This window comes from Spinacia oleracea, chromosome 5, assembly GCF_020520425.1.
Source record: "Spinacia oleracea cultivar Varoflay chromosome 5, BTI_SOV_V1, whole genome shotgun sequence".
In the NCBI taxonomy this organism is placed as follows: Eukaryota; Viridiplantae; Streptophyta; class Magnoliopsida; order Caryophyllales; family Amaranthaceae; genus Spinacia; species Spinacia oleracea.
The window spans coordinates 756,236-782,958 of record NC_079491.1 but is presented as its reverse complement, the minus strand read 5'-3'; the positions used below and the strand labels follow the sequence as shown (position 1 = coordinate 782,958).

Sequence of the window (26,723 nt, the reverse complement as noted above, 5' to 3'; positions counted from 1 at the left end):
ATGCTTCATGATCAATTTTAGAAACGACTAACGAGACAATCTTTTAGGGACTGACTAAAATGACATATAAGACAGACAAAGAAATGACACTGCGAGTATGATTTATGCGCCTTTTTTAGTGAGACAAAAGTGCACACTAGTCAATCCAATATGGTTAGATGCCTTAGCATATAGGATCTTTTGAGGATTGAGGGAAAATTATGGATTCCTTATTAAAGTGTCATTGACTAGGGTTTGATTCCATTTAACATCAAGGTTGTGAGATGCAAACCATACTACTAGGTCAAGTCATACATGATAGCACTACGGTTTGTGCTCGATAGAATTATTTTATACTCGTATTAATATGTGTTATATGTATTGACGGATATTTCAAATAGCAAGAAACTACCAATCAGTTAACAAACGACTGCTCTACAACTGAGTTACCAAGGAAAAATGGGAGACTCATACGTCATAGATTCTAACTCTTGTTCTCACCCCATGACCAATATGAGCTTGAAACTTCTTTAGTAACTAGGGTTGTCAAATCGGGTCATCGCTGGGTTAGGAATCAAGTACAATCGGTTTGGGTATAATTCTGATGATGTCTGTGTGCTTGATAAGGGGTGCTCATGCGGATTGAATGAATGCAATTTTTTCTTTTCCGGATCACTTTGATCTTTGTCGAATGTCAATCGGATCAGGTCAGTTTTTAACAGCGCTATTCGAAACTCCCGCACTTATTTGCAGTGCCATCATTTAACATCCCTTTGGTATCCTGAACATAAGAGTGCTAGTCTATCTCCTTTCCATCTGTTAAAATTAAGTTTGAAAAATCATACTCATAATATAATAATCCAGATAAATGCAATATACTATGAGCTGTGAGCTTGAGCCGTGCATGAACCACCCTTTTGAATTTTGTAGCCGCACGAAACAAGTTGGTTTGACATAGGACGGATCTGTTCAGACACAATGCACGCGGACTCGACACGAAGCGCGAACTCGGCACGAATCACGGCCCAACACGAAACACGGCCCAACACCAACACGGCCCGACCCACCTTTAATCCAGATATGGGCCTAAGCATTACCAAAAGAAGTTCGACAATAGTAGCAAATATATGAAAGGATCGTCAAAAATTGGTCACAAATTTGGTTGTGCATTCATAGATTCATAGGATCCTTGAAGTTGGAGCCGTCGTCATCGTGTTCCCTCTTCTCCAGAGTCTCCATCTTTCTGGTTAGTGTCTCCTTTCTCTCTCCTATTTGCAGAATTTTTGTTTCTTGGTGCTTTTCTTCTATGTCGGGTTTCTTGAATTCTGATAATTGTCTTTCCCTTTTCGATTCTTCAGGTAAAATTGAAAGAAATTTGTACATTTTTATTCAGTTTGATTTTCGGGTATTTTGAGGTAACTCCCAATTTTAATTTTCAGTGTTGGGTTGTTGTGAGAATTAGTTTTGCTTATTCGATTTATTTGTGTTCTTATTTTCCTGTTAAAATTCCCCATAACAATAGCTGAAATGGATACTGATTTAATAGTTTCGTATTTCAACAATGTTGGATTTGATAAATTAGAGCTGGAATCATGATTTGGTTGAAAGGATCATCGATTTTTGAGGCAGAAGATTAAATTTGTAGATTAAAGGGCTAAACTTTATTGCAATTGGGTTGTTAGTGAATGAAATTGGTCATTCTATGTTGCTCTTGATAAAGTGAATTGGCAACTAACAACGGCACAATCCTAGACGTGATATTTGTATAATTTTTTCATGGTTTGTTAAAGGGACTGTATAAAAATGTAAACCAAATTTCTCAAACTTTATTGCAATTGGGTGTTAGTGAATGAAATTGGTCATAATATGTTGCTCTTGATAAAGCGAATTGGCTACTAACAACAGCACGATCCAAGACGTGATATTTGTATAACTTTCTCATGGTTTGTTTGTTAAGGGAACTGTACAAAAATTTGAACAAAATTTCTCCTGTGTTTGTAGAAAATTGTTTTTATATGGGTGAAACGGGTAAGCGATACCGAGGTCAGAGAGACAACTATGAGGATAACAAGAATCAGAGAAGACGAACTGATAAGGAGGAGAAGGGTGGTGATGAATTAGTTGCATACAGAATACTGTGCCCTGATACCGTTATTGGTAGCGTGATTGGTAAAGCTGGAAAAGTGATAAACTTGATAAGACAGGAAACTAAAGCGAAGGTGAAAGTGGTGGATCCATTTCCTGGTTCTAAGGAAAGGGTCATTACTATCTACTGTTATGTGAAGGATAAAATAGACATTGAAGTTGACGGGGAGTATAACAACAATGCGCCACTTTGCCCCGCTCAAGATGCTCTTCTTAGAGTGCATGCTGCCATTGCAAATGCATTGGGTAGCTTGAATGATTCTGACAAGAGGCAAAAAGATAAAGAAGAATGCAACCTTCTTGTCCCAGCTAGTCAGTCTGCCAATGTAATTGGCAAGGCCGGGAGCACTATAAAGAGATTGAGAAGCAACACAAGGGCTAATATTAGGGTTACTCGTAAGGATGATTCGGATCCAAGTCATTCATGTGCTATGGATTTTGATAATTTTGTCCAGGTTAGTGGTTCCTCTGAATAAGGCTATGCAATATGTTTTTCTTGGCTTACAAGTTATTGTATATCTGGAATAGGCGCATAGCCATTAATCATATCGCTGTGTGGCAGCATGTATACTTGTGAATTATTCTCAACGTGTTAAATCAATTTTTCCTTGAGTAGATTTGTAGTTTACTGCATTTATTAGTGCGAGTTTCTTTGATAGTAAAATAAAGGAATATAATATAGAATCCTTGTGAACATTGGGGTCCAAATTTTTTTGGTGGTGGTTGTTATCCATTGATGTTGCAATCTTTTTGCAACACAACTTCTTTAGGGAAGTTGATCAAATTTTGGTGAGCTGTCTTAGACTCTTAGAAAGTGGTAATTAGTAGCTATATTGGCATGTAGATGTAATAGTTGAAAGTTTCATGCCAAATGGTCTTAGAACTCTTAAAAGTTTAAATAGCTCGCACAGAATGCTCGTTATCCTTACTGTTCTTCGTCTTTACACAGATTTCTGGAGATTCTGAAGCTATCAAGAAAGCATTATTTGCTGTTTCTGCAATCATGTACAAGTTTGCTCCTAAAGAAGAAATACCCCTGGACACTACTGTGCCAGAGGTTGCACCACGTATCATTATTCCTGCTGACATGCCCATATATCCTAGCAGTGGGTTTTATTCTGATTCCATAGTTCCTTCTAGGTCTGCTCCTCCTCTAATGGATGCTCGTGCACAAGAACTTCCCGTTTCAGGCTTTACTGACACAGGAAGCATGTGGTCTGTTGTTGTCCCTGGCTATGGTGGGACCTCTCGGTCTGAAGAGTTGACAGTTCGGGTTTTATGTCCTTCTGATAAGATTGGGCGTGTCATTGGGAGGGGAGGGTGTACTATCAAAAGTGTAAGACAGGCCAGTGGTACACACATTGAGGTTGATGATGCTAAGATTACCAAAGATAAGTACAAAGAATGTGTGATTACCATAACTTCAACTGAGGTATTACTTCTTCTATTTTGTTACTACAACTGACGTATAGCGCTTCTCTCCGTAACTACCTCAGTCTCACTATGATTGTCAATTTTCCATTTGATTTTGTTTATCCCTCAGAGGTTATAAGCTTGATGTACTCATCACACGTTGTTAGACATCCGTGCCACATAAGAACTATTAACTATCAGTTAGTTTGATAAGTGGCTTTGTAGCAATGAATGCATGAAAGTGGCAGTTTTGGTATACGGAGTATATCTTTTATATGTGTTCAATGATATTATTTTCCTTCCGGAAATGCGGTTTCTCACTATGACAGTCTTTATGGGACAGAGGTGGTATTTTCTTTTTCGAAAAACTAAAAGCTTGTTGTTATAATGTGGTAATTCAACATTAATGTCTTGTTGGTTCCTTGCTTAGTTAATTATATTTGTCATCTGCTTTTAGGGGGGTATATGAGTACATCATCATTAATATAGAGTTCAAAGGCCTTAATTTTGGGTGCACAGAAGTTCTATCGTCATATTTTCATGCGTTTTCAAAGTTCTATCGGCATTAATATGGAGTTGATATGAAATCCTCATATTTTTACTTTTTTTTGTATTGCACTTTTCCACTACACTTCCAGAATTAAACTCCTTAAGGTGGACATGAATATTTGTGAAGTTGATAGTTTTCTGCTCTTAACTAAGTACTGTTTAAGTGTTTCTTTTGTGGTCTTTGTTAGTATTTTGATCTTATTGCTCTTGTCTTTCTCATATATGACAATTTTCATGCGTTTGTTCTTTGTGTATTTGGGGAATTACTCTAGGACTTTTTACTAGTTTTGTTGTCTGTTATTTGGCTTTGTGATTTTTTTGCTATTGATCTAACTGCTGTTTCCTGTCAGTCACTGGATGATATGCAATCAAAGGCAATTGAAGCTGTCTTATTGCTTCAAGAAAAGATCAATGAAGATGCTGAAAAAGCTGAAAACATTACCATGCGCCTTCTAATTCCATCTAGGAATATTGGGTGCATTATAGGGAAAAGTGGCTCAATTATCAACGAGATTAGGAAAAGGACTAGAGCTGATATCCGGATCTCGAAAGGAGAGAAGCCAAAGTGTGCTGATGAAGGTGATGAATATGTTGAGGTACGAGTCCTCTATTCCTTTAAAATTTTGGTACTATTCTTTGTAGCTGAGTTAATTTCTTGTTACTTCTTATATCATGTCAGGTCTCTGGAGAAGTAAATAATGTCAGAGATGCACTTATACAAATCGTTCTAAGACTCCGTGATGATGCTCTGAAAGATAAGGATGGTGCCAGGAATCCTTCTGCTGTTCCTGAACCTTTATATGCTGGAAGCAGTGGCCTTTCACTGCCTCCTGTTTTACAAACTGTTCCTCCAGTCAACCATATGGGTTATCAGCCAAGAACCGAAGCTGGAAGTGGGGTTGACATGTTTTCGTCTAGTGGCCATTACAAATATGGATCATTGTCGGTATGTCGAAACTCATATTGTAGATGGTGCTTTGCCTTCCACTTAGCTGCAATATTCTAGGTTTTTTAGTGTAGGAAAAACCCACCTTAATATTGAACTACGTGCTTCCCATTTGAGATTTAGGTAAAAAAATATTGGTCAGAACACTCTAAGGTGTTGTTCTCACGATGCATAGTAGCTGCTTCCTCTTTTTCTGACAACCTTTTAATATTGTTGTTGTTTGTGTTGTTTTGTCCCTTCTCTGTTATTTCTGCTCTTGTAAATTTCTGGTGTTTGGTTGTAGAAACTGAATATTTGAATGAAAAATTTATTAATATTCACCTCACATTTGAAAGTGCTATATCCAGCATTGTTATATGGGTCAGAATGTTGGGCATTTAGGAAGAAACATTTTAGAAAGATGGGTAGTAGAGATGCTTGTATTGGGAATTGAGAGAGATGTGTGGGTATACCTTAAGGGAGATGATTAGGAATGAAAATGTTTGGAGGAAAGCTGGAGTTGCAGATATTGAAAATAAGACAAGGGGAGAATAGATTACACTGGTTTTGGCCATGTGAGACGGTGATCAGAAGATACACCAATAAGTAGAGGGTTGGGAATTTGGGATAGTAGAGATTTTAGGAGAAGATGAGGAGGCCGAAGATGACTTGAAAGGAGGGAGTTAAGAATGATACGTATTATGAAATTGGGTTTACATGAGGCATATAGCACTTAATAGGAGGGCATGGAGAGAGAGAGAGAGAGAGAGAGAGAGAGAGAGAGAGAGAGAGAGAGAGAGAGGATATTTGTCGAAGACCATAGGAGATAAAATTCTTGGTTCATGTAGCCAACTCCATCAGTGATTGGGATTAAGGCTCTGATATTGTTGTTGTAAAAGAATAATTAATTTTCTCAGTGCTGCTCCTCCCTTTCTTTACCATGGTCTCCTTTTCTTCCTTTGCCTGATTTTGTTTCTGGGCTGTGGTTGGATATCTTTAGTCATAACGTTAAAATGTTGGCTGGATTCAGGTCTCTGATTTAATTGCTGTTATTATTCTATATTAGCAAATTCTGGTCTCCTCTGTTTATATCAATACAAATTCTTGGTTTGTATTTTTCAGATGGGAGATGATGGCTACGGATCTTCATATTCATCCAATCTTTATGGAGGGTATTATACTAGCGATTCATCTTCTTTAAATCCATAATTTCTTTCTGTAGCTAGACTTTTTGCCTCATTGTCTGATAATTGTTTTCTATTCTGCTTATGGCACTGAACAGAATGATGCCATCCTCTACTCTGGAGATATTGATCCCTGCTAGTGCAGTAAATAAAGTTATAGGAAAAAGCGGGGCTAATCTTTCCAATATTCGTCAGGTACATTCTGTTTTGTCGATTTGATGTGAGATTTTTCATTTTGATTATGTTCACGTGCTATTATTTTGAGTATGATACTTGGCTAAAACATTGGCTAACATTTTCGGGGTGGTGGTGTGCTTGAGAGTCCGCGTTCCTATTGTCAATATCAAATAGCTGTTTATTATATATTTGTAGCATTCAAAATATGTCATTAATGATAATAGACCTAGTCGAGCTTCAGTACTACTGATTGCTTCTTAAGATTCATTAGATGTACTATTGAAGCTATGTATGCTATGATGACTTCGGCTAAAGCCATCATGAACCCCCTAACTCAATCATGTTATTAGTTTAGTGCAAGACAAGCTTTTGAAAATATGAGTAGTGCTGTTTCTTTATTTTCTTATTGGTAGAGTATAAGATCCAAGTATTGCATCTTCTAATCCATACAATTCAGCTTTTCTCATTTCTTTACTGAATAGAAGTATTAAGGCGCTTTGTCTCCACTAACCTGGATTACTGAAGCTTGAGTGAGCTTCTATCAAAAGACTATACCTATACATCTCTAATTCTCAGTAGGAAACTGACCTTTAAACTTGTGAGCTATATGTGTGGAAGCAAGTATTCCTGCTGAAGTGTGATTTTTTTTTAGTTCTTCATGTTTGCTTCTCTTTTGCTCCTTTCCTTTTATGCCGGTCTTTTCCTTTGTGTTGATTTAAATGCTGAGGGTTTTAATTTTGAGTATCTAACATTCTTTGGAACTCTGTTTGTATTTGGTCTTTCAGATATCTGGAGCTGTTATAGAAATTTCTGAGCCAAAGTCTTCGCGTGGAGATCGTGTGGCACATATATCTGGCACATCTGACCAGAAGCGTTCAGCTGAAAACTTGATTCACGCATTCATTATGGCAACTTAACTTCTCAGGTTGTTTTCTTGGTAGGAAAGTTGGAACTGGAGTAAAAGGGCTTTCTCTTCACTGTTATTCTCTAAATACTTTCTCTAGGTTATTCCACCAGAAAAGCTCCTTTTTAGAAATATTCCATCAGATCGTATGCCCTCCATCAAAAATGCCTATCAAGGTCGTACCAGAAGATTTGCACAAGATCTGTCTAGATGGAGCTTAGATTTCATGGCTACTTTATCTATTCATCTTTTGTCCAGCTAGGATCCTTCATTCCTTTCTTGACTTTGTGCTATCCGTCTATGTTCCTGCAGTTTCCATGAACAACATGATGTTTCACCCTGAAAGGATTTTCTTCTACTGAACATTATAATCAAATCTGTGTTGAATTTTTCTGGTGTTCATATGCTTTTCCTCTGTTCCTCCTACTTATAGCTTCTCAGTTCTATTTTTGTTACTGAATCTACTTTTGATGCCCTCTTATGTTCTTTCATGCCAGTCAACATCAGCTTAAGAGCTGAGATATAGCTCTCGAAATGTTTAAGCTTGTGAATTCATGGGGATTGTTTCACATACCCTTTTCTCTTGCAGGCCCTATCCATGTCATAACATAATGCTTGATTTCAGATGTGTTGTCTTGAAAGCATCTCTTTTCCAGAAGTGTCCATGTTAGATACAATGCCTATATTTCGGCCTTTCTATCGTTTCTGGAATTCACTGTTTTTTATCTGCCTGCCTTTGAAGTTATATTCAGAAATCTGAAAGTTTTTATATCTACCTTAAATCTGAAATTATTGATTCAGAGAACTTCTTGTATCAGCTTTGATGGTACAAATCTAGGACAAGAAGCGTATCTGCTGTGTGGTCTTTAGCAGCAAACTCAATCCTAGCTCCCTTTTTAAAAACATAAAATTCTGTTTGATTTGGTACTCTCAAAATGAATTTTCTTTCTATAAGGCTGTCACAATGTTGGGGAAATCTAATCCTAGCTCCCGTTTTTGAGAAGTAGTATCGTCTATTGTACTCTGTAAAATATCACTCATCAAACTGTTTCTTTTATTCATTAGCAATTCCTTTGGAATAGCTCGTTTCTCCTCTGCCTTTTGGATCAGGAGTTCCGTAGAGCAATTTTATCAGTTGAAAATAGTCTAGTTACTTCTATGTACAGTACCAGTGGTTTCTGTCTTTGGATTCCTCTCTGTCCTCTGTTTCATTTTTTATTTCCATCCACTCGTAAAGTGTTGTTTTGGGATGAAAAAGAATTGATATATTGGGATGAAATTTTGTACATATTCGTGTGGGGATATAGGATTTAAGGATATGTTAGAATCATACGTCTGCTTAGAGATTTTACCTTTTCTTTTCCCTGCCAAACAGTTGATTAGTCTGAGGAATGAAATGATAATTGATGGATAGGACTCCGAAAACCAATTTATCATTCTATTCATGTAGATCCTCTTCCTCTTAGATTTTATTGTGTACACTTGCGTTTAGAAGAATATCAAGCACTAGTTGCTAAGGAGCCTTTTGTAGTTTAGTTCTCTTTCTTTGTATATATCTATTGTTCCTTTTCTAGTAGACTATTTGTTTTCTGGAAAATTATGGTGTTTTATTGGCAGGTGAACCTTAGAAATCTTTATCTTCATGTTATCGCTTTGGTATTTTGGTACAAGGCCTCTTAGGCTTCTTAGCTACTTAGGCTCCGTTTGTTTTGATGGAAAGCACTTTCCCGGAAAATATTTTCTCATTTTCCTTTGTTTGTTTTTGTTAAAGGGTGGAAATTCAAAGGTGAAAAACAATTTGCTCCAGGGGAAAACCACTTTACCTTTGAAAAGAAGGAATGCCAACATTTTCCACTCTAATCTCTTACATTTCCTTTTCTTTCCTCTCATTCCTCAAATTCCCTCTTCTATGTTTTTTCTTTATAATTTTCCTTGTAAGGAAGCAAACAAAGGAAAACTATTTCCCCTTGATGTTTTTAATGGAAAATCATTTTCCTTTGAAAATGTTTTCCTTCCTTTGAAAATGTTTTCTATAGGAACAAACGGAGCCTTAAAGAGTGGACAACACAAGAAGCCAAGAAGGATATTGAACAGAAATCTGATAAGAAAAGCAGATTTTCTTCACTTTCTAGACCCAAGTTGTTATGTGGTGGTGGTGGTGGACTGGTGGTTTCTCAGATTTCTTAATTAGCACTATTTACATCCTTCCCTTGCTTTGTGTCCGCCCTTATTATTACTGTTGGCGGTTTTCCGATTCCATATACTGGTAGTTTTTGTAGGTGACAAGGTGAACCTGAAAACTCTAATGTTGTAGGACTTTTTTTTAGGCTTTAGAGTACAAACTTTAGTAGACAACTACAACCCACATGCTGCCTTTTGGTTAAGAAGAATCTAGATACTTCTGATGACTGTTTCCTGTATGATAATATGGCTATTCTTATCCTCTAGGCGTAGGCATTGTAGAGCATGAAATATAGGTAACGTTTGGTTGACCATAGGAAATAAAAGTTTCTAGGAAGATTATTTTTTCAATGTATTAACATTTCCTAGGAAGTAGTAAATGTTGTTTGGTTGAGGGAAGTTCCATTTCTAAGCAACTTCCGTCTTTTTGTGGGAAGTAGAAATTCCTAGTAACTGTGATTTCCCGTGTTTTTGTAAACCAAACAACACTACAACCTTCTACTTCCTAGGAAGTTACATTTCTCATGGTTTTTCATGTCTACCAAACAACACTATAGACGTAGTTGTGATCCAAATGTGACCCCAGATATCACAAAAACCTGTAAGTTTGGCAGTTATCTGAAGTGTTCAAACTCCAGGGAGTTTATTGACAATGTCTCCTTGGGAAATATGGGTGACTTTGGTTGCAATGTGCAGTCTAAACTAGGTGCTTGGTGAATCTGCAGATAGTCTTCTTACAGTTTCTTTCTGAGTTAAGCTGTGTAGGTATTTTGTTTAGTCCCTGGTTTATTATGCGATTTGGGTGGCTTTGAAGTTGTTTGCAGGTTCTGTAATAATATGGATTGGAAACTAACTGTGTTGATGGTTCATATCAACTGTTAGAGGATATGTAAATGCCATATGGCTTTTATAATTTTAATCATCCTCTTTGTGTACACTATTGCTTCTTTTTGAGCAGATCTTTGATTATTTATATTGTAATTTCTGATGAATTAAAGCTTAATCTCCAGGGAAATATTCTTGAATGTGATTTGATTTCCGATGTTTGTGACAGAGCGCGATTAATGAATAATACTCGAAATGCTTTCTGTTTAGATAAAAAGTAATTTTTTTGTGATAATTCAGAAAAGAAATTGTCAATACACAAATAAGATGACAAGTTTGAAAGTTAATCAGAAAGTAAGTGTAAAAAATGAAAGAACTTTAGAGCATGGATTTAACAAAGAAATGGATGAACTTTTCAACTAGCTCAAAGGATACAGAAAGCTTAACCAATTAAGTCCGGGTCTTCTGGACTTTTGTTCTTCAGAATTTCAGTTCAGTGTCAATAAAGTTCAGTTCAAGTCTAATAAGTTCAGATCACTTCCGATTCAATAAGTTCAGTTCAGCCTAGCTAACAAGTTCAGAAATTTAAGAAAAGAGCATTTTAATAACACACAGACATCTTAATGTAAAGCTAAGTTTTATGTGTTGTCTATTTCGTCTAAAATTTGTATTCACCAGCCTGTGTTTTTCCAACTTCAAAAGATATTTTATTTTATTTTTTCTACTTTTTTGCTTTGGGAACAGAGCTTTTTGTTAAAATGTTCAATGCTGAGTATGAATTTTCTTTGATTAATCCCTCACAAAAAGAAAAGGAAAACTTTGATTAAAACTCTTTTTAAATTTTGATTTTTGAAATTTGAATTTTGTGGCCCACTAGCCTCAGTATTTCAGCAATATCCCTGGTTCTGGGTTATTCCCCAATTGACCATACACAAGTTTTTGATTTGACATCAGAAAATCACCATGTCAACAACACTCAGGGTCAGAATAGAAAACAGAGTGATAACTTCAACTGTAATCAACACCATAACTCAACTCGATGAAACCCTGAGAAACTTCCTATCAACCATCAACCAAAACCCCAACAACTCAAAACATGTTATAGGATTAGACATAGAAAAACACTTCACTAGTGATGGTAGTAATCAAGTTGCTGAAAAGGTTGCCATTGTGAAGCTCTGTTTCGGCACAAGTTGTCTCATCATCCAATTACTCCATATAAAAGAACCACCTTGTTCTTTATCCGAGTTCTTCCAACTCCAAGAGTTATCCTTTGTTGGTGTTGGGATAAAACGATGCGTTGAAGCTTTGAACAGGGATTATGGGATTAATTGTAGGAATGTTGTTGATTTGGGTGAGCTTGCTGCAGATGTTAAGGAGATGCCGAGTTATAGATGGTTTGGGTTGCTGGATTTGTGTAGCAAAGTTTGTGTATCGTTTGATTTGAATGATAATTCTTGGTGTAATAAAAGTGCTGAAACTTTGGGTAGTTGGGGTGGTGAAATACTGAGTAAAAGACAGATAGTTTCTGCTACTTGGGGTGCTTTTTTATGCTTCTGTGTTGGTAACCAATTGTTTGGTGGGTCTTTGCCCGACCCGGAAGACAGCGCCCGTGACCTCAAATAGTTCCTACTCCATTAATGGGGTTGAAGATCGAACTGATGGTTTGCTTAATCTATGTATTATTATGCAATTTAAGATTAGTAGTTGTGATAATGTGATGTGTTTGTGTAACTTATTATGAGTAATTTGGATGTAGCTCTGATTACTGAGTTTGATGCTTTTGTATTGGCAAGAACATAGTATTTGTTAAGATCAGAGATTATTGTGTTTGAATTTTCTGTTTCTGGGGAAGTAGTCAATGTAGAAAATGGGTCAGATTTTGATGTAATCTACCATAGTTGATGCTGATCTATTGCTTCCAAACGAGTACTAAATCTAATTGCGGTTTTATTGAGATATTTTCTGAGGTAATTTTTTTTTGCAGTGACTGCAAAACTTTCCATCAGAGGCTACTTCTTCACATCGGAAAAACTCAGTTATTTAACCTTTTAGTGCCTTACCCAATTTCTTTTTTTCAATGGGAATGGGAAGAGGGTGGTAAATCATAATAAGATCAAGAAATAAATTCCAGTACAAACACATAGAATGCATCCCATCTAAGTAAAAACACAAAAACATCAACTACTAATCTTAAACTACCTGATAAAACTTAGATTAAGCAAACCATCAATCTGATCTTGCAACATAACACCAAACAAAGCTTATAGATGAAAGTCATCCTTCCAAGCACTACACATAAATAAGTACTCCCTCCGTTCCAAAATGTTTGTTACGTTTGGACTTTTGCACGTTTATTAACGTATAATAAAGATTCTTTTGGTTTTTTATTAAAAAAATAAAATGAGTAAAACCCCAATCCACTAATAATTACAACAACCAATAAGATTGTTTTATTTATCAAAATGAACCAATAATGGAAAAGCACAAAGATTGCTAACTTAACATACTTGGGAAATTGTAAAGAAATTTAATGAGTTGAAAAAATTGGACCAATTAAAATTAAAAGTTGGCACAAAAAATAATAGTATAATAAGTTTATAAAAGGAAAGATTCTCTCATGTAACAAACATTGTGAAACACCCTAAAAGGAATACGTAACAAACATTTTGGAACGGAGGGAGTAGTAACCATTACAGTTATACTAGAAGAAGTTAAAAGACCCACCAAACAATTGATTTCCTAGACAAAAGCATTGGAAAGCACCACAAGTAGCAACTTCAATTTGTTTTATAGATAGTGCCATAGCACCTAAAGATGGTTGTGGGCCGGGCCGGGCTTCGGGCCGAATCCACGGGGTGTGGGCCTAACCGGGCCATTTCCATGGTAGGCCACATTGTATCGTGCCGGGCGGGGCCAAAAAGTTCAAATCAGGGCTCAGGCCCAGCCCGCGCCCACGGGCTATTGTGCCATGCCGAATCGGGCCATCGTGCCTAAGGCTAATTTTACTAAATTTAGCGTGCTTTGTCGTGCCAGGTTGTGTCTGTCGTGTCTTGTCGTGCTGTTTCCAAAAAATTAAGGCCCAGTCCCGGCCCCGACCCACGGCTTTGTGCCCGGGCCAGACCGGGCCTTTCCGTGCTGTTACTTAAACATCATCATCACTGTTACTCAATACATATTGATCCCATAATCTCTGTTTAAAGCTTCAACGCATCGTTTTATCCCAACACTGACAAAGGATAACTCTTGGAGTTGGAGGAACTTAGCGAGAGAACAAGGAGGTTCTTTCATGTGCAGTAATTGGATAATCAGGCAACTGTTGCCAAAACAGAGCTTCACAATAGCAACTTTTTCAGCAACTTGATTATCACCAATACCTCTAGTATAGTGCTTTTCTATGTCAATTCCTACTACATATTTTAAGCCAGGGGGTTTGCTAGTTATAGGTAATTTCCTCAAGCTTTTATCAAGCTGAGGTATTGTATTGACTACAGTTGTAGTCACCTCTCTATTTTGCACACTAACTTTGTGCATCATTTTTACTATGTTGATTCTTCTCTCAATACTCAAACATTAGCCTAGGTTTTGTGACCATTCAGATGATTCTTAACAGTCAAACAGTCATTGATTTTCATTAACTTTGTATTGGGTAAACCAAAACATTTCCCAAGCCATTGGTATCCCCTGTCAACTCTTGGGAACCTGCAGTCTATTAATAGCAATTCATAAATTACTGTCAATTTCCAAGAGTTTTCTAACTTCTCAACACCAGCAGTTTCTGACTATATAAAGAAGAAGCATCCAACACAACTTGTAGCAAAACCTCCTTAATCTTGACAAAAAATCTTTCTGATAACCATGTCTGACAGCACACACAAGGTTCCCATTGGCAAAACCATAGTGATCATCACCCAAGTAATCACCACTTCAGATCAGCTTAATCAAAGCCTGGAGGATTTGCTATGGTACACTCAGCACGATGACTTAAAGCGTCTAGTAGGCTTGGATGTAGAGAAACATTACAGTTCATCTATTTCTTCTACCTCTAGCATTGAAAAGGTTTCTGCTGTAATGTTATGTTGTGGCAACTATTGCTTAATCATCCAACTACTCCACATGGATTCAAATGCATCTTGCTATCTCTCCAAATTCCTCCAACTTGAAGGGTTAACTTTTGTTGGTGTTCAGATTCAGCATTGCCTCAAAGCATTGGATAGGGATTATGGGATCAAGTGTAGGAATGCGTTAGATTTGGGTCAGTTGCCAAGAATAATAAGTAAAAATAAGCAGTGTTTAGAGGGCTATGGAGTAGTGGATTTAGCTTACAAGGTCAAGCAATTTCATTTTCTGCACCCAAGTGAAGCCCAGAAGTATATGCAATGATGCTGCTTTTAGTGACTGGGGTGCTACATTGTTTTCTCAGCAACAGATTGAAGCTGCAACTTTGCGTGCTTACCTTTGTTTTTATGTCTGATAAATTTGATGATTAGTGCTATCCTTGTTTCAGAACTGCTATCTATTGTACATTTGTACTCAACAATGTCAGTTGAATGCAAATAAGTTTTAATCTCTAATGTATGTCCCTGAAAAGGTGGCTTTACTCATGAACTGTAGTATTATGATTTAAGAATTATGAGTGTTACTTATTCAGTTATTTGATATCATTTCAATATGCAAAGGCTTCAGATGTTTTCAATATGCAGCATAGACTAGAAATCTGAATCAAATACAAATATAAAAAATGTCCGCAACACGGGAGAGCAGCCTATGTAAGTATGTAACGGCTTCAATTCGTTGTAGAAATAATGTACGGAGTACTCCGTAGTAGTAGTAGTAGTAGTTAAAACCATGTTATTGGCAAACTGACCATTCAATAGAGGAAGTAAGTCTGAAGTCTGGTGAAAGGAAGCCTATAAAAGAAGTCTGGTGAAAAAAAAGTCCCACATTGTCTAAATAAGCAAAGATATGATTGTTTATAATAGAAAGCAAAGAGATAACATAATACGACCTTACTTGAACAGGATCTGTTCTATAGTATTCGTACCTCTGTATCTTTGAGTTCTAAAGAGACAGAAAACCAAGTCTGGTGGATGAATCATGACCGTGTGTTCTGAGCGTGATTAACGGCTGCTGTTGATCTTCGGATCACTGTGTGCTGTAGATGATCGTTCCCCGGTTCCTTTGTGAGCTGGGATGTTCATACGGTTGTCTGACAGACTTTCAACTTTTTTTAATTTTTTGTTATTTTGATCGAATTGTTACTGCAAATCTGCAATATTGAAATGAAAAACGATCTAAAAGTTGTGAGCTTTTATTTTTGTTGAGAAATTTAGTAGCAAATTATAAAATGAAGGGGAAGTTTGGAGGGGGGAAACTTCCAGTAGGAACTCCGTCGTTGAGCTAGTCGTGTATGGTGGTTGTTTTCTCTCTCCTCGGTGGAGCTTCCATTGTCCACAACATCTACAAACCTGACCTTGTAATTGACTTTTTCTTCTTTTCTTTAGTGTTTTGTTTACTGCACACCACTTGTTTGATAAAATGCTCAAATGAATGTCTTATATGTTTAGTATTTTATACATGTTTGATCAGAAATACATCGCTATGTAACTTTAGGATTGATTTTTGGGTTACATGACTTCAGTGTTTATCTGTGGAAAACAAAATTAACCAATAACCATGTCATTTTGTTAAATCACCTTCTTGTTGAAACGCCTGAAAGACATCTTGAAATGAACTATGTTAGACTGTGTTGTTGTGCTTGAATATGGAGTGTGGATTTTTATTTTAGCTCGGGTGCTCGTGTCATAAACTTAACATTCAGACATGGGTATCTGATACAAATTAATCTCGTGTTAGCTAGTGTAAGTAAACACAGGTTATCTATGCTCAAAGTAACAAAATTTCAATGTCTATGTTATGCTTGTTGGAATTTACCAACTCTTTAGTGAGAATTGTTTGCTTGTATCACAGCGAATTTTTCTTTGTGTACAGACCTTGCCACCTCTGGAAGAAGTGAACGCGGAGAAGCAAAAAGAGAAGCAGTGATTGCATGCATTTATCTTGCAGTTCGTCCTCTTTTTGTAAGTTTAACTTGAGCAATGAATAATGACATCCAAGACTTTAATTTTAGAGCAAAATGTATGAATCCTTGAAAAAGGTTCATTACATTACGTTTATCATGAGTAATGAACCTTGATGCAAAGATTCAATGTCCAGCATGTTTCAAAGTATGACTGACTAATTGACTACTCTGTAGTACTCGGGTAAATTTGTATGTGAACGTTGCTTTCTGTTCCTTATGGTTAGTTCCTTCCCATTATGATGGCTTGGTTGATTGTTCTGGTGTGAACTGCTGTATATGCTCAAAATTCTGGTTGAGAAAATGAGGTGGATGGTCATGACTCATGTTAGTCATAAAATCAGGCCAGAAAACTGAAAAGTTAAACGGATTCAATACAGCATATACGAATAATATTCATGCAAATTGATTGTACAACTAAGTAGTAATTACATAATTTGCAATTGTATGGCAACTCATATTATTCTTCAGCTAGTTCCCGAGAACTTAGATGTAGACTAATGAAAGGCCAATAGTACATTTTCAATGCTTATCAGGAGTATACGGCCAGTAGACAAGCTTGTACTCTGTATTACTGCTAGCTATGTGCTGCAAATATAGTCCTTTCAAATTAGTATCAGTTTAGCTTGGTAGCCTGAGTTAGCAGCACTGAGCGGCCGGAGATTTCTGCTTAATTCTGTTATTAAGTTTTAGTTCTACAGCTGTATGATATATTAAGGGCCTGCATACTTGCAGTATGATGACCTAATTGAATAGGAAAGTGTTTCTTTGGTGGGAAATTAACAAATTGTGTCTTCTCAACTTCTACAACCATTTCAATGCATGAATTAATGAAATAAAATTTGTAAACACTGCCCCTTCGTTCTCTCCTCTGAATTTATGAATGAATACAGTCTTGTTCCTGCCTTTTCACCTGTCTACACAACAGAGTTTTCAACTATAAATAACCATCCATCAGTATTCAGTTCACATTCAGGAAAGTGTCCCATTCCATTTAACATACTCTCTCTGTATCTGTATCTGTATCAAACAGTAAACATGGAGATGACATATGAAGTTAGAAAAGAATGCGCATCTTGGCTACCTTTGGTGATCAAAGCCAAGTTAATCAATACCGTCCCTCAGCTTGATCAAAGTCTGAGGGACTTGCTTGCCAGCATTACCAAAGGTAGCCAAGATGAAAGGCGGGGCACAGATCATAGATGTGTTGTAGGGCTGGACATAGAGAAAGATTGTAGACCCTGCCTTGGTGCCGATGTTTATGGTGGCAACAACCAAGTTACTGAGAAAGTTGCAGTACTGAAGCTGTGTTATGGCGGGAGGTGTCTGATTATCCATCTACTTCACTTTAAAGAGGCACCTTCTTCACTGTCTGCTTTCCTGCAACTCAATTGGATATCTTTTGCAGGTGTTGGGATTAGGCACTGTCTCGAGGCATTGGACATGAATTACGGGATTAAGTGCAGGAATGCTGTTGATTTAGGCCAATTGGCAGCTGTTGTTTTTGGTCAAGACCGATATAGATGGTATGGGTTGGTTGATTTGGCGAAGATGTACTTTCCGAAAGATGTCAGCGTGACAAAGAAGCTGATGAGCAGTTCAAGTGGTGCAGCTCTTAGTAACTGGTGTGCTGCTACATTATCTGAACAACAGTTGGAAGCTGCTGCTGTGCATGCTTTTGTATGCTTTAATTTAGGCCACAATTTGCTAAAAGCAAAGCGCCCAGTTTATATGAATATTGATTATGATTAGTGATCATATATATCCTCTGAAATAAAATGAATGAATTAAGGCAAAGTTCTCTGGTAATTATTAGACAAAACTTTGGTTTTACATAGTACTTCGGTGTTACTGAGAATAAACAAAACAAACGTTACAAAACTCTCCCTTTTGAAACCATGCTTAACAGGATTTGGACCATGTATCTCCGAACAACGTCTAACTTTCTAGGCAAAATTACCACTTGAGCTATAGTAGACATGTGCAGTTTGTTGCCATGACCCCGCCGGCCATCCCCTAATTCCGTCCTTGTTTGTGAGTGAAATTTAGTTTACGAGCACTGCACTGCTAAAGATGGTCGTATTTGTGCTTCGTGCTGAGCCGGTGTACTTTGGTCCTGAACAGGCTTGGTCCATATCAAGTCTACTTATTTCATGTCGAGCCCTGCCAGGCCTAAATTTTCACTTGTCGTGTTGTGCGGCTTGTGCCTAATTCTATTCAAATTTTTGTGTTCAATCATGTTGTTCCTTGTCGTGCCTTGATGCGCTTTTCCAAAAAAAAATGCGGCCGAGTAGTGCCCACGACTTTCTGCTCGTGCCATACCTCAAGTCGGCCCAGGCCGGCCCACCACTATCTTTATGCATAGCCAGGCTCTTTAAATTACAAGGTATTGGGCTTGGAGTCTTCTTTATTATTATTGGACAAAGTCAAAATGATTTGCTTAACAGGGTCTTTATAGGATCAAATCAAACAAGGTCATTTTAAAATGAAAAATAAAAAATAAAAAAAGTGAAAACAAGGCCATAGTGGATTAGTGGTAGACCCAATAAGCAAAATATGTCTGTGTTTTGGTCTTTCTCTATCCTCTCATTTTCTCTCTCTTCAATTTCGAATTGTTGAAAATAACGGGAACCCCGCCCAAAGCATCAGACTCTCATTTCACAAGGTAAAACTACATTTTTTTTCTCTTAATCTCCCATTTTCAATCCTTTATTGTTTTCTAATTTAAGATACGGTTTCGAATTTTTCATGGATATTTTAGATTATTGTTGCTATATTTGTAGAATCATGTCTTAAAATCATCGTTTCATTTGCAAAGATTCAGCTATAAAGAGGTTACTGAATTCGGCCAATTTCAAATTCAAGCTCAAACCCAGAAAACCGTCAAGTTCAAGGTGGAAGATTATCAACAACTTCTGGGTTTCTCTGTATCTTTTTGAACCTTTGAAGGTCAGCTTTTCACTTATAATTGTGCATATTTATTCACTTAATTTTAATTCATTGCTTATTCCCCAGAAATGCAGTTCATGTGAAAATTTTAGGAGGTTACATTTTTTGGGGTCCTAAATTCATGTTATAGTGAGCTTAATTACTGATTTTTCCTATTTCTTACGGAACTGTTAGGATTGAGATTTCTGGGGTTAAATTTTATAGCTCGATTGAGAGGGGTTTGCTATACTAATCCGGCAGCGGCGGCGGCGGCGTAGGAAGGAAGCGGCATCTAGCTACGAATGTACGCCAGGCGCCATGGTTGGCAGCGTCCTCTCCATCCTTTACAGGTTACTAAATTTCATTCCTTCTGCAAAAATGGAAAAAGTTGGAATTTTGAGTACTTCTATATTTAATTACTTGAAATCTTTGCCTGATTTGATTGTTACTTATAGGTGGTGGGAATGGCACTATATAGTTTCCTGGTGGCTTTTTTCTATTGCTTTCTATGGCCTTTTCTTGGCAATCGAATTGCTGAAATTGTAGTCATTACGGTCTTTTCCTCTGTGGTAAAACCCTACACAACTTGTAATTTGAGTATTTGCTTGTAATTTTTCAGTAATCAATCAAAGGTGTGTGTATAATTCATTCAAATAAAATGATCTCATTTCAGGCATTTGCGGTTATGGTGCTATTCATTAGGTGCACAGCAACTGATCCATCTGCAAAAAATAGACACAACAATCATAAGAGAAAGAAAGTGAAGAGGAGTTCTAGCATTAGTAAAACTAAAACAGTTTCATTTACAAAGCTGAATTATGGTTTCATTTTCAGACAGATGGTTATGAGGTGTTTTAGGAGGATGGAGCGCAAGATTCTTAAGACTTATATTAGGAGGAAGTACTTGTTGGATCCGCGAATAGCTAATGGCAATGTTCACTTGGATCCCTTGCTTCCTTTTCCTCTACCACCCCTTGTTACCAAAGAAGATGATGACTCAGTTTCACCTGAGATTGATCCTAACAATGATAAGGAAGATGATTTCTCCTTTTGCTCCTTGTGCAATTTCCATGTTAAAAAACATAGCAAACATTGTAGGACTTGTAATCGTTGTGTTGAAGGGTTTGATCATCATTGCAGGGTAAGGAATGTACATACTGTTGGATCTGTATGTAAGTAAGTATGTTTGTATCATATGCTCTCTAACTCTTATCTTTTGCTCCCTTGTAGTGGCTCAACAATTGTGTGGGAAAAAGGAATTATACAACATTCATCCTTCTTATGATATGTGTCCTGTTGATGGTGAGCTATTTTATTACAACACAGGTTTGTTTTCATCAAATGTTATGTTTTGCTAAACTTTTTTCTGATGATTGCAGCTTGCCATTGAAGGGGGAATAGCCATTGCCATATTTATTCGGTGCTTTGCTTATAAGAAAGACGTAGATCAGGAATTAGCAAGGGTATATCAAACCACCAAGTTTCCTAGGGGGATTCTTGCTGCAATATCTGTAAGCTTCTTATAATTTCTGTTTGCATACCTGACACTATATTGTACTACAAAGTATTCCATTTTGCTTATTGGTTGTTGTTGTTGTTGATGTAACCTTGTAGGCGGTGTTGGTTTTGATGACAGCCTATGGCTCAGCAGCACTTGGCCAACTCTTTTTCTTTCATGTAGTCCTCATTCGCAAGGTACTTCTGATGGCTACTTTGCCTTAACTGATACTGTATTTTCAGGAATTGCTAATTGCTTATTGTTTATGCCTCCAATTAACTAGTACTTTTCTCGAAAGTAAAAGTTTAAACTGTTAGTACTTAGTAGTGCTAATTGATTATGGCCTTATTACTCTCCATTGTTGTCACATATGAGCTGTGATTAACCTTCCTACAAGGAGCCATCAGTAACGTTCTCTGAATAGAGTTTTGGTAATGTCAAATGCTACGAGTTAAGTAACACAAATGGCTAAAAATTTCTTCTTTGAGAACAAATCATTAGGAGTTGCATATTCATTATTCTAGCTGTTTTGCGTCATGAGTTTTGGAGTACTATGTCGAACATTTCTTGTTCAGTCTGCAGCCTGGTAAAAATGTACCGAGAAGCACTCTAAACATCTATTTGAACTTTGAAGTCTAGGGTAACATTTGGTTGACAGTAGGAAGTAAAAGGTCCTAGCAATAAGATTTTCCCATGTATTCACATTTCCTAGGAAGTAAGAAATATTGTTTGGTTGAATATGGGACGTAACTTCTCATGTGAAGTTCCACTTACCAGGTGATCTAGCTAAGCAACTTCCTCCATTTTGTGGGAAGTGGAAGTTCCTAGGAAGTGTGACTTCCCACATTTTTGCAAACCAAACACCACAACCTTTAACTTCCTAGGAAGCTACACTTCCCATGTATTTCATGTCAACCAAACAACACCTGAGTATGTGTTAATTCAATAATTTCAGGGAATGAGAACATACGATTACATATTGGCCATGAGAGAGGAGCACCGATTTAGTGGATTGGAGTCTTTCAATGATTCAGATTTTTCATCAGATGATAGCAGTCAACCTGATTCACCAAAAAGACCTATGGTCCTGTCTCAATTCATTGGACAAAGAACAAATTTGGTAAAGCAATTGCAGCCTATCTTTGTATTTAGTATTTGCAAGCATTTGCAGCCTTACCTTCGTATATACATCATTTACTATTTGAATATCTGCTATATTTTACTACCTAATCACTTACTGATGATACTTTCAGAGTCCAGAACAGTTATCTGTGAAAATTGACCCAAATTCTGGCACTTCCATCTTGAACCAACACCAAAACTTTCATGCTAGCATTGATCCATGGAAGCTGATACAGATGAGTAAAGAAAAAGCCCTAAAAGCTGCTGAAAAGGCCAAAGAAAGACAAGTGGTTGAACATGAACTAAATCCACTTCCATTCGAGATGAAAAGTGGCTTACTGGTGAAACCAGAATTAGATCAGAACAAAATAACCCCACTTGTTGTTTCAAAATCAGGTTCACCAGGGAGATTCTCGAGCCCAAGAAGACGGTTTTCTGGGTCTTCAGCTACTATGTCTAATACAACTGCACTGCAAAATCAGATATACAGAAGTAATTTTGACTTGAAATTAACAGGGGTTTCAAGGGAGTTGGAGGGTTATATATCAAAGCAAGTTCTGTGTTCCATTGTTAAAGATGGGACTGAAGCTTCCCCCAGATAATGTTATTTGTGATACTTGTATTCAACTATTTTATAACTACAGAATTGATAGATGATTCATTTATTTATATGCAATTCATACCAGGGGATCAATTGTTTGACCCCTTTTGTTGCTTGAAATACTTCGTTTTAATGTGATATTTCATTGTTTTAATGCAATTCATACAAATAGAAAACAGAAAACTTTATGGAAGTTGTGATTATCTTTTCTCTAAAACAGAAGCAAGAGTGCACAAAACAACAAGCTGATAAAAAATGCACTGACTTGTTGTTTAAACAGTTCTGCTAGCCAAATCATTAAGTTTATCATTATGCATTATGCATTATGCATTATGCATTATGCATTATGCTTCCAGCAGATGCTAAAATCAAGTACTCATAAAATTATTTCAGCAGAAAGGATTAAAAATACAATGTAAGATCTCAAACAAAAACAAAACAAGTTATGGATATAGAGTATTATTATATAGGTATAAATGTATAATAACAGAAACGTATTGAGTATATGAAAGTAATAAACTATCCTTATATTCTTAAACAATCTAGTATTAAACTATCCTTATATCTTATATGCTTAAACAAGCTAGTATTAAACAAGCTAGTATATGAAAGTACTAAACTATCCTTATATATTTTTTTGGTGCGAATGAGCTATAAAGGCGGGGATGAGAATCGATCACAGGATCACCTGGAACCGGGATGGAAGTTCTAACCAACTGAGCTATCCATCAATCTCACTAAACTATCCTTATATGAAAGTACCAAACTATCCTTAATTAATATAGTATCGAGATTTTAAGCTTGAAACATGCAGCTTAATTATCTGCTCCCATGAGATATTATTGTGCAGGTAATTCCATAATCTGGTTTAGATTAGGAGGTAGTGAAGGTGTAAGCAAACCATTGGCTTCCTGCATCACCAAATAATACATATCTTCACTGTTGCCATAGTTATTCCAGACGGAACTAGTACCATACTCATAATTGTTGTTGTTGTTGTCGTCGTCGTTGTTATAGGAAAGGTTAGCAGGAATAAGGTTGTTGTTGACTCCATTGAAGTTGACGGTGTTGCTGTTGTTGTTATAGGAAAGGTTAGCAGGAATAAGGTTGTTGTTGTTGACTGCATTATTGAAGTTGACAACGTTGTTGCTAATGGTGTTGTTTTGAACATTAATGTTGACAGCAACATCAACATTATTACTGTTTCCAGAAACAGACGCAGAAGAAGAAGAACGAGGGTTTTTCTTATTTTTCTGGGTATTTTTCTTGATTATCACAGGCACTGCAGATAAGCTGCTTTCTTCTCTCTTTTTCTTTTTCCCGACGCTTGCTTTTTTAGGTCGCGACGCCTTTTTCTTTTCCTTTTTGTAGATTCTGCATAACACCCAGTCATCCAGCTACAAAACAATTCAACTCATTAATTCATTTGGAATATACATATTAATAAATCAAAACTCCAAAAATATAATTATAGATATATATTAATGTTTAGTAATATATACAAACTTTTATATAAGACAATCTTACACAAAATACCAGGTTGGTGTAATTTAAGCTAAGCAATGGAATCAATTATTTACGTACTACCAATGAAACCAATTAGTTAAGCAATCAAATTGGTCTTTCGTAGACCGGCGCGCTATGTCGGGTCGGGCAAAGATTCGGCCCAGAAATTTATGCCCAAACCCACTATTTTCGGATCTAAAATACTGGACTTTCGGGCCATTTTCGGATCAGGGCAAATTTATAACTAAAAATGTATTTTTGTGTTTCCCAAAACCGCCCCAAAAAATTAAAATTTCGGACTGGGCCTGGAAACCGGGCCGGAAAATTCTGCCCCAACCCGCAAAAATTCAGTCGGGTCAGGCCGACGGACCGGGCTCGTCTTGATCAGGTCTAGTCTTTCAGTAAGGCGGTCTTATACAAAAGTTGTCGTTAATAATATATAACGTAAATACATATATACATACCCTCATACCAATATCCTCAGTAGGAAAATTTCTGTGTACTTTGGAAGGACCCTCGACTCGAAACTCATGCATGATCCAATCAGTCTTGTCACCTACTTTAGGTTTTCCTTCGTAGTAAACTAGAGACCTTCGATATCCAATTATTTTATTAGACTTATCACGTATTTCTTTATCAGCTCCGGTGGCTTTCCAGTACCCGTTTCCGGCCTTCCGATCCGGGCGCAATCCATTCTTGTATTTTTTGTCCCTTGATGTAAAGAAATACCAATCTCGCTCTCCTTGTGGTGGCAGATGTTCTGCATGCAATATCAAACATGCATTTTCCAATTACGTAAAAATACAAATTATATAAAAGATCTATATTTTGATTATGTAAATTAAACAAATAACGTATAAAAACATTCTGTTTTATAAGATTCCTAACCGATATTTTAATGTAACAAATAAAAAAATGTAAACATATGAAACCGAGCATAATGAAAAAGAAACAATATATGATTTTATGGAACAGATGGAGTACAATACTATGCAAATATATACATGAAAAAACAATAAACAATCTTTATAAGCAATAGTAATATTAATGTTTGATCTCCTTGTGGTAGCAGATGTTCACTTTTTTACATAATATTCATAAATTAAGATCGAACATTAATTTTTATAAGCAATAGTAATATTAATGTTAGATCTCCTTGTGGTAGCAATAGTAATAGAAATACCAATCTCGCTCTCCTTGTGGAGCTGTGGTAGCAGATGCTCTGCATGCATGCAATATCAAACAGGCATTTTCCAATTACGTACAAATACCAATTATATAAAAGATATATAATTTGATTAACTAATTAAACAAATAACGTACTACGTATAACACTATAACAACATTCTGTTTTATAAGATTCCTAACCGAATTTTATCATAATAAATAAAACAAATGTAAACATATGGAGACCGAGTATATATAATGAAAATGAAAAAGTGAGAAATTTTATGGATGAATTTGATTGAACGGATGGAGTACAATACTATGCAAATATATACACGAAAAAACCTACATAACATACTATGTAAATAACAATATAACTTTTTTGACCTTAAACAAAGCATCATATTTTTATTATGCAACACATATAAGTTGTAGTCGAGTGTGCACCCCCTCATATTTTGTTACATAATATTCATAAATTAAGATCGAACATTAATATTACTATTGCTTATAAAAAAGACATGACCTTTTTTTTATAATTCGAGAGGATTTTTATTGATTATTCGGCTGAAGTATGGAGATAACACAAAAGAAAAAAGACATGACCTTACACAACATGAACAAGATAGCAAATTCATGAAGCAGAAGAAGAAGTTCCTGTGTGAACTGAACCTCAGAAAATAGATACATAAATTCAAAGTTAATATATATATATATGACATCATAAAGATCGAACATCAATAAAAAAAAAAAAATAGTGACCTAAAAAACCAAAAAAACAACATTAATTACACTAAAAATTATGTAATCACGTTAATCATAATTTAAAAAAACTCGACCCATAATCAATAATTTAATCACGTTAAATAGCGAAAAATTAAAAAATCGTACATACCAGCAAGGAAGCTAGGATGATACTTGTAGATATTGACTTCATGCATGAGATTTTTGGGCAAGATTTCACATTTGATTTTTGGTTCGAGATAGACACTAATGAGTTCTTCATCGTGAGGATAGAACCTGAAACCGGTTGAATAGTCTTTATAGAATAATTCAGATTTTTGAAGGGCTAAATTCATAGAGGGATCAAGTTGTTGTTGTTCCATGGTTTTAGAAAAACCTACGTAAAAGAAAGAAAAAGCAAATTAAAGTACTTGAGAAGTAGTAGTAGTAGAATTATTCACTCCTTTTGTTGACTTATATTAAAACTCTTTTTTTAAGATAGATTTTTCTTCTTCTTTTTAAGATAGATTTTATCCCCTAAGAATGTAAGATATATTTATAAAATACTAGTTAATGGTACGTGATTATTTTTAAGAATTGCAAAAATAGCAAAACTAGTTAACGCACGTTATTATTTACAAAAAGTTTGTATGCAAAAACATTTAAATTACTTCATAAAAACTCCTTTTAAGATAGATTTTTCTCCTCCTTCTTAAGATATATTTTATCCTGTAAGTAGATTTGTCAAACGGGCGGGTCGGAATGTAAAAAATTATTTTCGGTTTCGAGTTGAATCGGGTCGGTCATTTTCGGGTTC

At 36.2% G+C, this 26,723-nt stretch overlaps 6 protein-coding genes and 1 non-coding gene across 14 annotated transcripts; 5 read left to right on the top strand and 2 right to left on the bottom strand.

The window, feature by feature from the left end:
• Positions 1 to 1,086: 1,086 nt before the first annotated feature.
• LOC110776665 (KH domain-containing protein At4g18375) lies at positions 1,087 to 7,678 on the top strand. Of its 2 annotated transcripts, XM_021981212.2 has the most exons (9): positions 1,087 to 1,225; positions 1,338 to 1,394; positions 1,981 to 2,579; positions 3,074 to 3,556; positions 4,437 to 4,682; positions 4,766 to 5,032; positions 6,134 to 6,183; positions 6,294 to 6,390; positions 7,158 to 7,678. In XM_021981212.2, the coding sequence occupies exons 3-9, from the start codon at positions 1,995 to 1,997 to the stop codon at positions 7,287 to 7,289; spliced, it is 1,860 nt and encodes a 619-aa protein (XP_021836904.2). In that variant the 5' UTR covers positions 1,087 to 1,225; positions 1,338 to 1,394; positions 1,981 to 1,994; the 3' UTR covers positions 7,290 to 7,678. The 2 variants fall into 2 exon arrangements, with proteins under 2 accessions (XP_021836904.2, XP_021836909.2); XM_021981217.2 differs by lacking the exon at positions 1,338 to 1,394 and having other exon boundaries at positions 1,092 to 1,225.
• Positions 7,679 to 11,048: 3,370 nt separating this feature from the next.
• Positions 11,049 to 12,243, top strand: LOC110775749 (3'-5' exonuclease). The gene has a single exon (XM_021980354.2). The coding sequence runs from the start codon at positions 11,246 to 11,248 to the stop codon at positions 11,906 to 11,908; it is 663 nt and encodes a 220-aa protein (XP_021836046.1). The 5' UTR covers positions 11,049 to 11,245; the 3' UTR covers positions 11,909 to 12,243.
• A 1,207-nt stretch (positions 12,244 to 13,450) lies between these two features.
• On the bottom strand, positions 13,451 to 13,819 carry LOC110779712 (uncharacterized). Its single transcript, XM_021984194.2, has one exon. It carries the CDS (start codon positions 13,817 to 13,819, stop codon positions 13,451 to 13,453), a length of 369 nt encoding a protein of 122 aa, XP_021839886.2.
• Positions 13,820 to 14,140: 321 nt separating this feature from the next.
• LOC110776661 (uncharacterized) lies at positions 14,141 to 17,101 on the top strand. The gene is made up of 3 exons (XM_056828295.1): positions 14,141 to 14,537; positions 16,274 to 16,362; positions 17,063 to 17,101. Exons 1-3 carry the CDS (start codon positions 14,141 to 14,143, stop codon positions 17,099 to 17,101), a joined length of 525 nt encoding a protein of 174 aa, XP_056684273.1.
• On the top strand, positions 15,286 to 15,501 carry LOC130462326 (small nucleolar RNA U3). The gene has a single exon (XR_008922422.1). It is a non-coding gene; the product is annotated as a small nucleolar RNA U3 (small nucleolar RNA).
• A 1,071-nt stretch (positions 17,102 to 18,172) lies between the features above and the next one.
• Positions 18,173 to 22,669, top strand: LOC110779713 (protein S-acyltransferase 18). Of its 7 annotated transcripts, none has more exons than XM_056829169.1 (10): positions 18,173 to 19,026; positions 19,186 to 19,310; positions 19,515 to 19,639; positions 19,745 to 19,858; positions 19,963 to 20,430; positions 20,520 to 20,591; positions 20,669 to 20,800; positions 20,904 to 20,984; positions 21,743 to 21,907; positions 22,041 to 22,669. In XM_056829169.1, the coding sequence occupies exons 3-10, from the start codon at positions 19,592 to 19,594 to the stop codon at positions 22,509 to 22,511; spliced, it is 1,551 nt and encodes a 516-aa protein (XP_056685147.1). In that variant the 5' UTR covers positions 18,173 to 19,026; positions 19,186 to 19,310; positions 19,515 to 19,591; the 3' UTR covers positions 22,512 to 22,669. The 7 variants fall into 7 exon arrangements, with proteins under 7 accessions (XP_056685147.1, XP_021839891.2, XP_021839889.2 ...); XM_021984199.2 differs by having other exon boundaries at positions 19,180 to 19,310; XM_021984197.2 differs by having other exon boundaries at positions 18,174 to 19,026; positions 19,485 to 19,639.
• Positions 22,670 to 22,933: 264 nt separating this feature from the next.
• LOC110779715 (NAC domain-containing protein 2-like) lies at positions 22,934 to 26,414 on the bottom strand. Its single transcript, XM_021984201.2, has 3 exons — positions 26,079 to 26,414; positions 24,481 to 24,776; positions 22,934 to 23,907 (listed from the first exon to the last, which is right to left on the bottom strand). The coding sequence occupies exons 1-3, from the start codon at positions 26,287 to 26,289 to the stop codon at positions 23,350 to 23,352; spliced, it is 1,065 nt and encodes a 354-aa protein (XP_021839893.1). The 5' UTR covers positions 26,290 to 26,414; the 3' UTR covers positions 22,934 to 23,349.
• Between the last annotated feature and the right edge of the window lie 309 nt (positions 26,415 to 26,723).

Bases quoted from the DNA above. Each gene is read 5' to 3' on its own strand.
- LOC110776661 (XM_056828295.1), top strand. From the start codon at position 14,141: ATGTCTGACAGCACACACAAGGTTCCCATTGGCAAAACCATAGTGATC. The intron at 14,538-16,273 runs GTCAGTTGCCAA...CTTTGTGTACAG, and splicing joins TAGGAATGCGTTAGATTTGG to ACCTTGCCACCTCTGGAAGA. The intron at 16,363-17,062 runs GTAAGTTTAACT...TTAGTTCTACAG, and splicing joins TTGCAGTTCGTCCTCTTTTT to CTGTATGATATATTAAGGGC.
- LOC110776665 (XM_021981212.2), top strand. From the start codon at position 1,995: ATGGGTGAAACGGGTAAGCGATACCGAGGTCAGAGAGACAACTATGAG. The intron at 4,683-4,765 runs GTACGAGTCCTC...ATATCATGTCAG, and splicing joins AAGGTGATGAATATGTTGAG to GTCTCTGGAGAAGTAAATAA. The intron at 6,184-6,293 runs GTATTATACTAG...GGCACTGAACAG, and splicing joins TCATCCAATCTTTATGGAGG to AATGATGCCATCCTCTACTC.
- LOC110779715 (XM_021984201.2), bottom strand. From the start codon at position 26,289: ATGGAACAACAACAACTTGATCCCTCTATGAATTTAGCCCTTCAAAAA. The intron at 24,777-26,078 runs GTATGTACGATT...TATTGCATGCAG, and splicing joins TCATCCTAGCTTCCTTGCTG to AACATCTGCCACCACAAGGA. The intron at 23,908-24,480 runs GTATGTATATAT...ATTGTTTTGTAG, and splicing joins CTGAGGATATTGGTATGAGG to CTGGATGACTGGGTGTTATG.
- LOC110775749 (XM_021980354.2), top strand. From the start codon at position 11,246: ATGTCAACAACACTCAGGGTCAGAATAGAAAACAGAGTGATAACTTCA.
- LOC110779713 (XM_056829169.1), top strand. From the start codon at position 19,592: ATGTACGCCAGGCGCCATGGTTGGCAGCGTCCTCTCCATCCTTTACAG. The intron at 19,640-19,744 runs GTTACTAAATTT...TGTTACTTATAG, and splicing joins GTCCTCTCCATCCTTTACAG to GTGGTGGGAATGGCACTATA. The intron at 19,859-19,962 runs GTAAAACCCTAC...ATCTCATTTCAG, and splicing joins TTACGGTCTTTTCCTCTGTG to GCATTTGCGGTTATGGTGCT.
- LOC110779712 (XM_021984194.2), bottom strand. From the start codon at position 13,819: ATGATGCACAAAGTTAGTGTGCAAAATAGAGAGGTGACTACAACTGTA.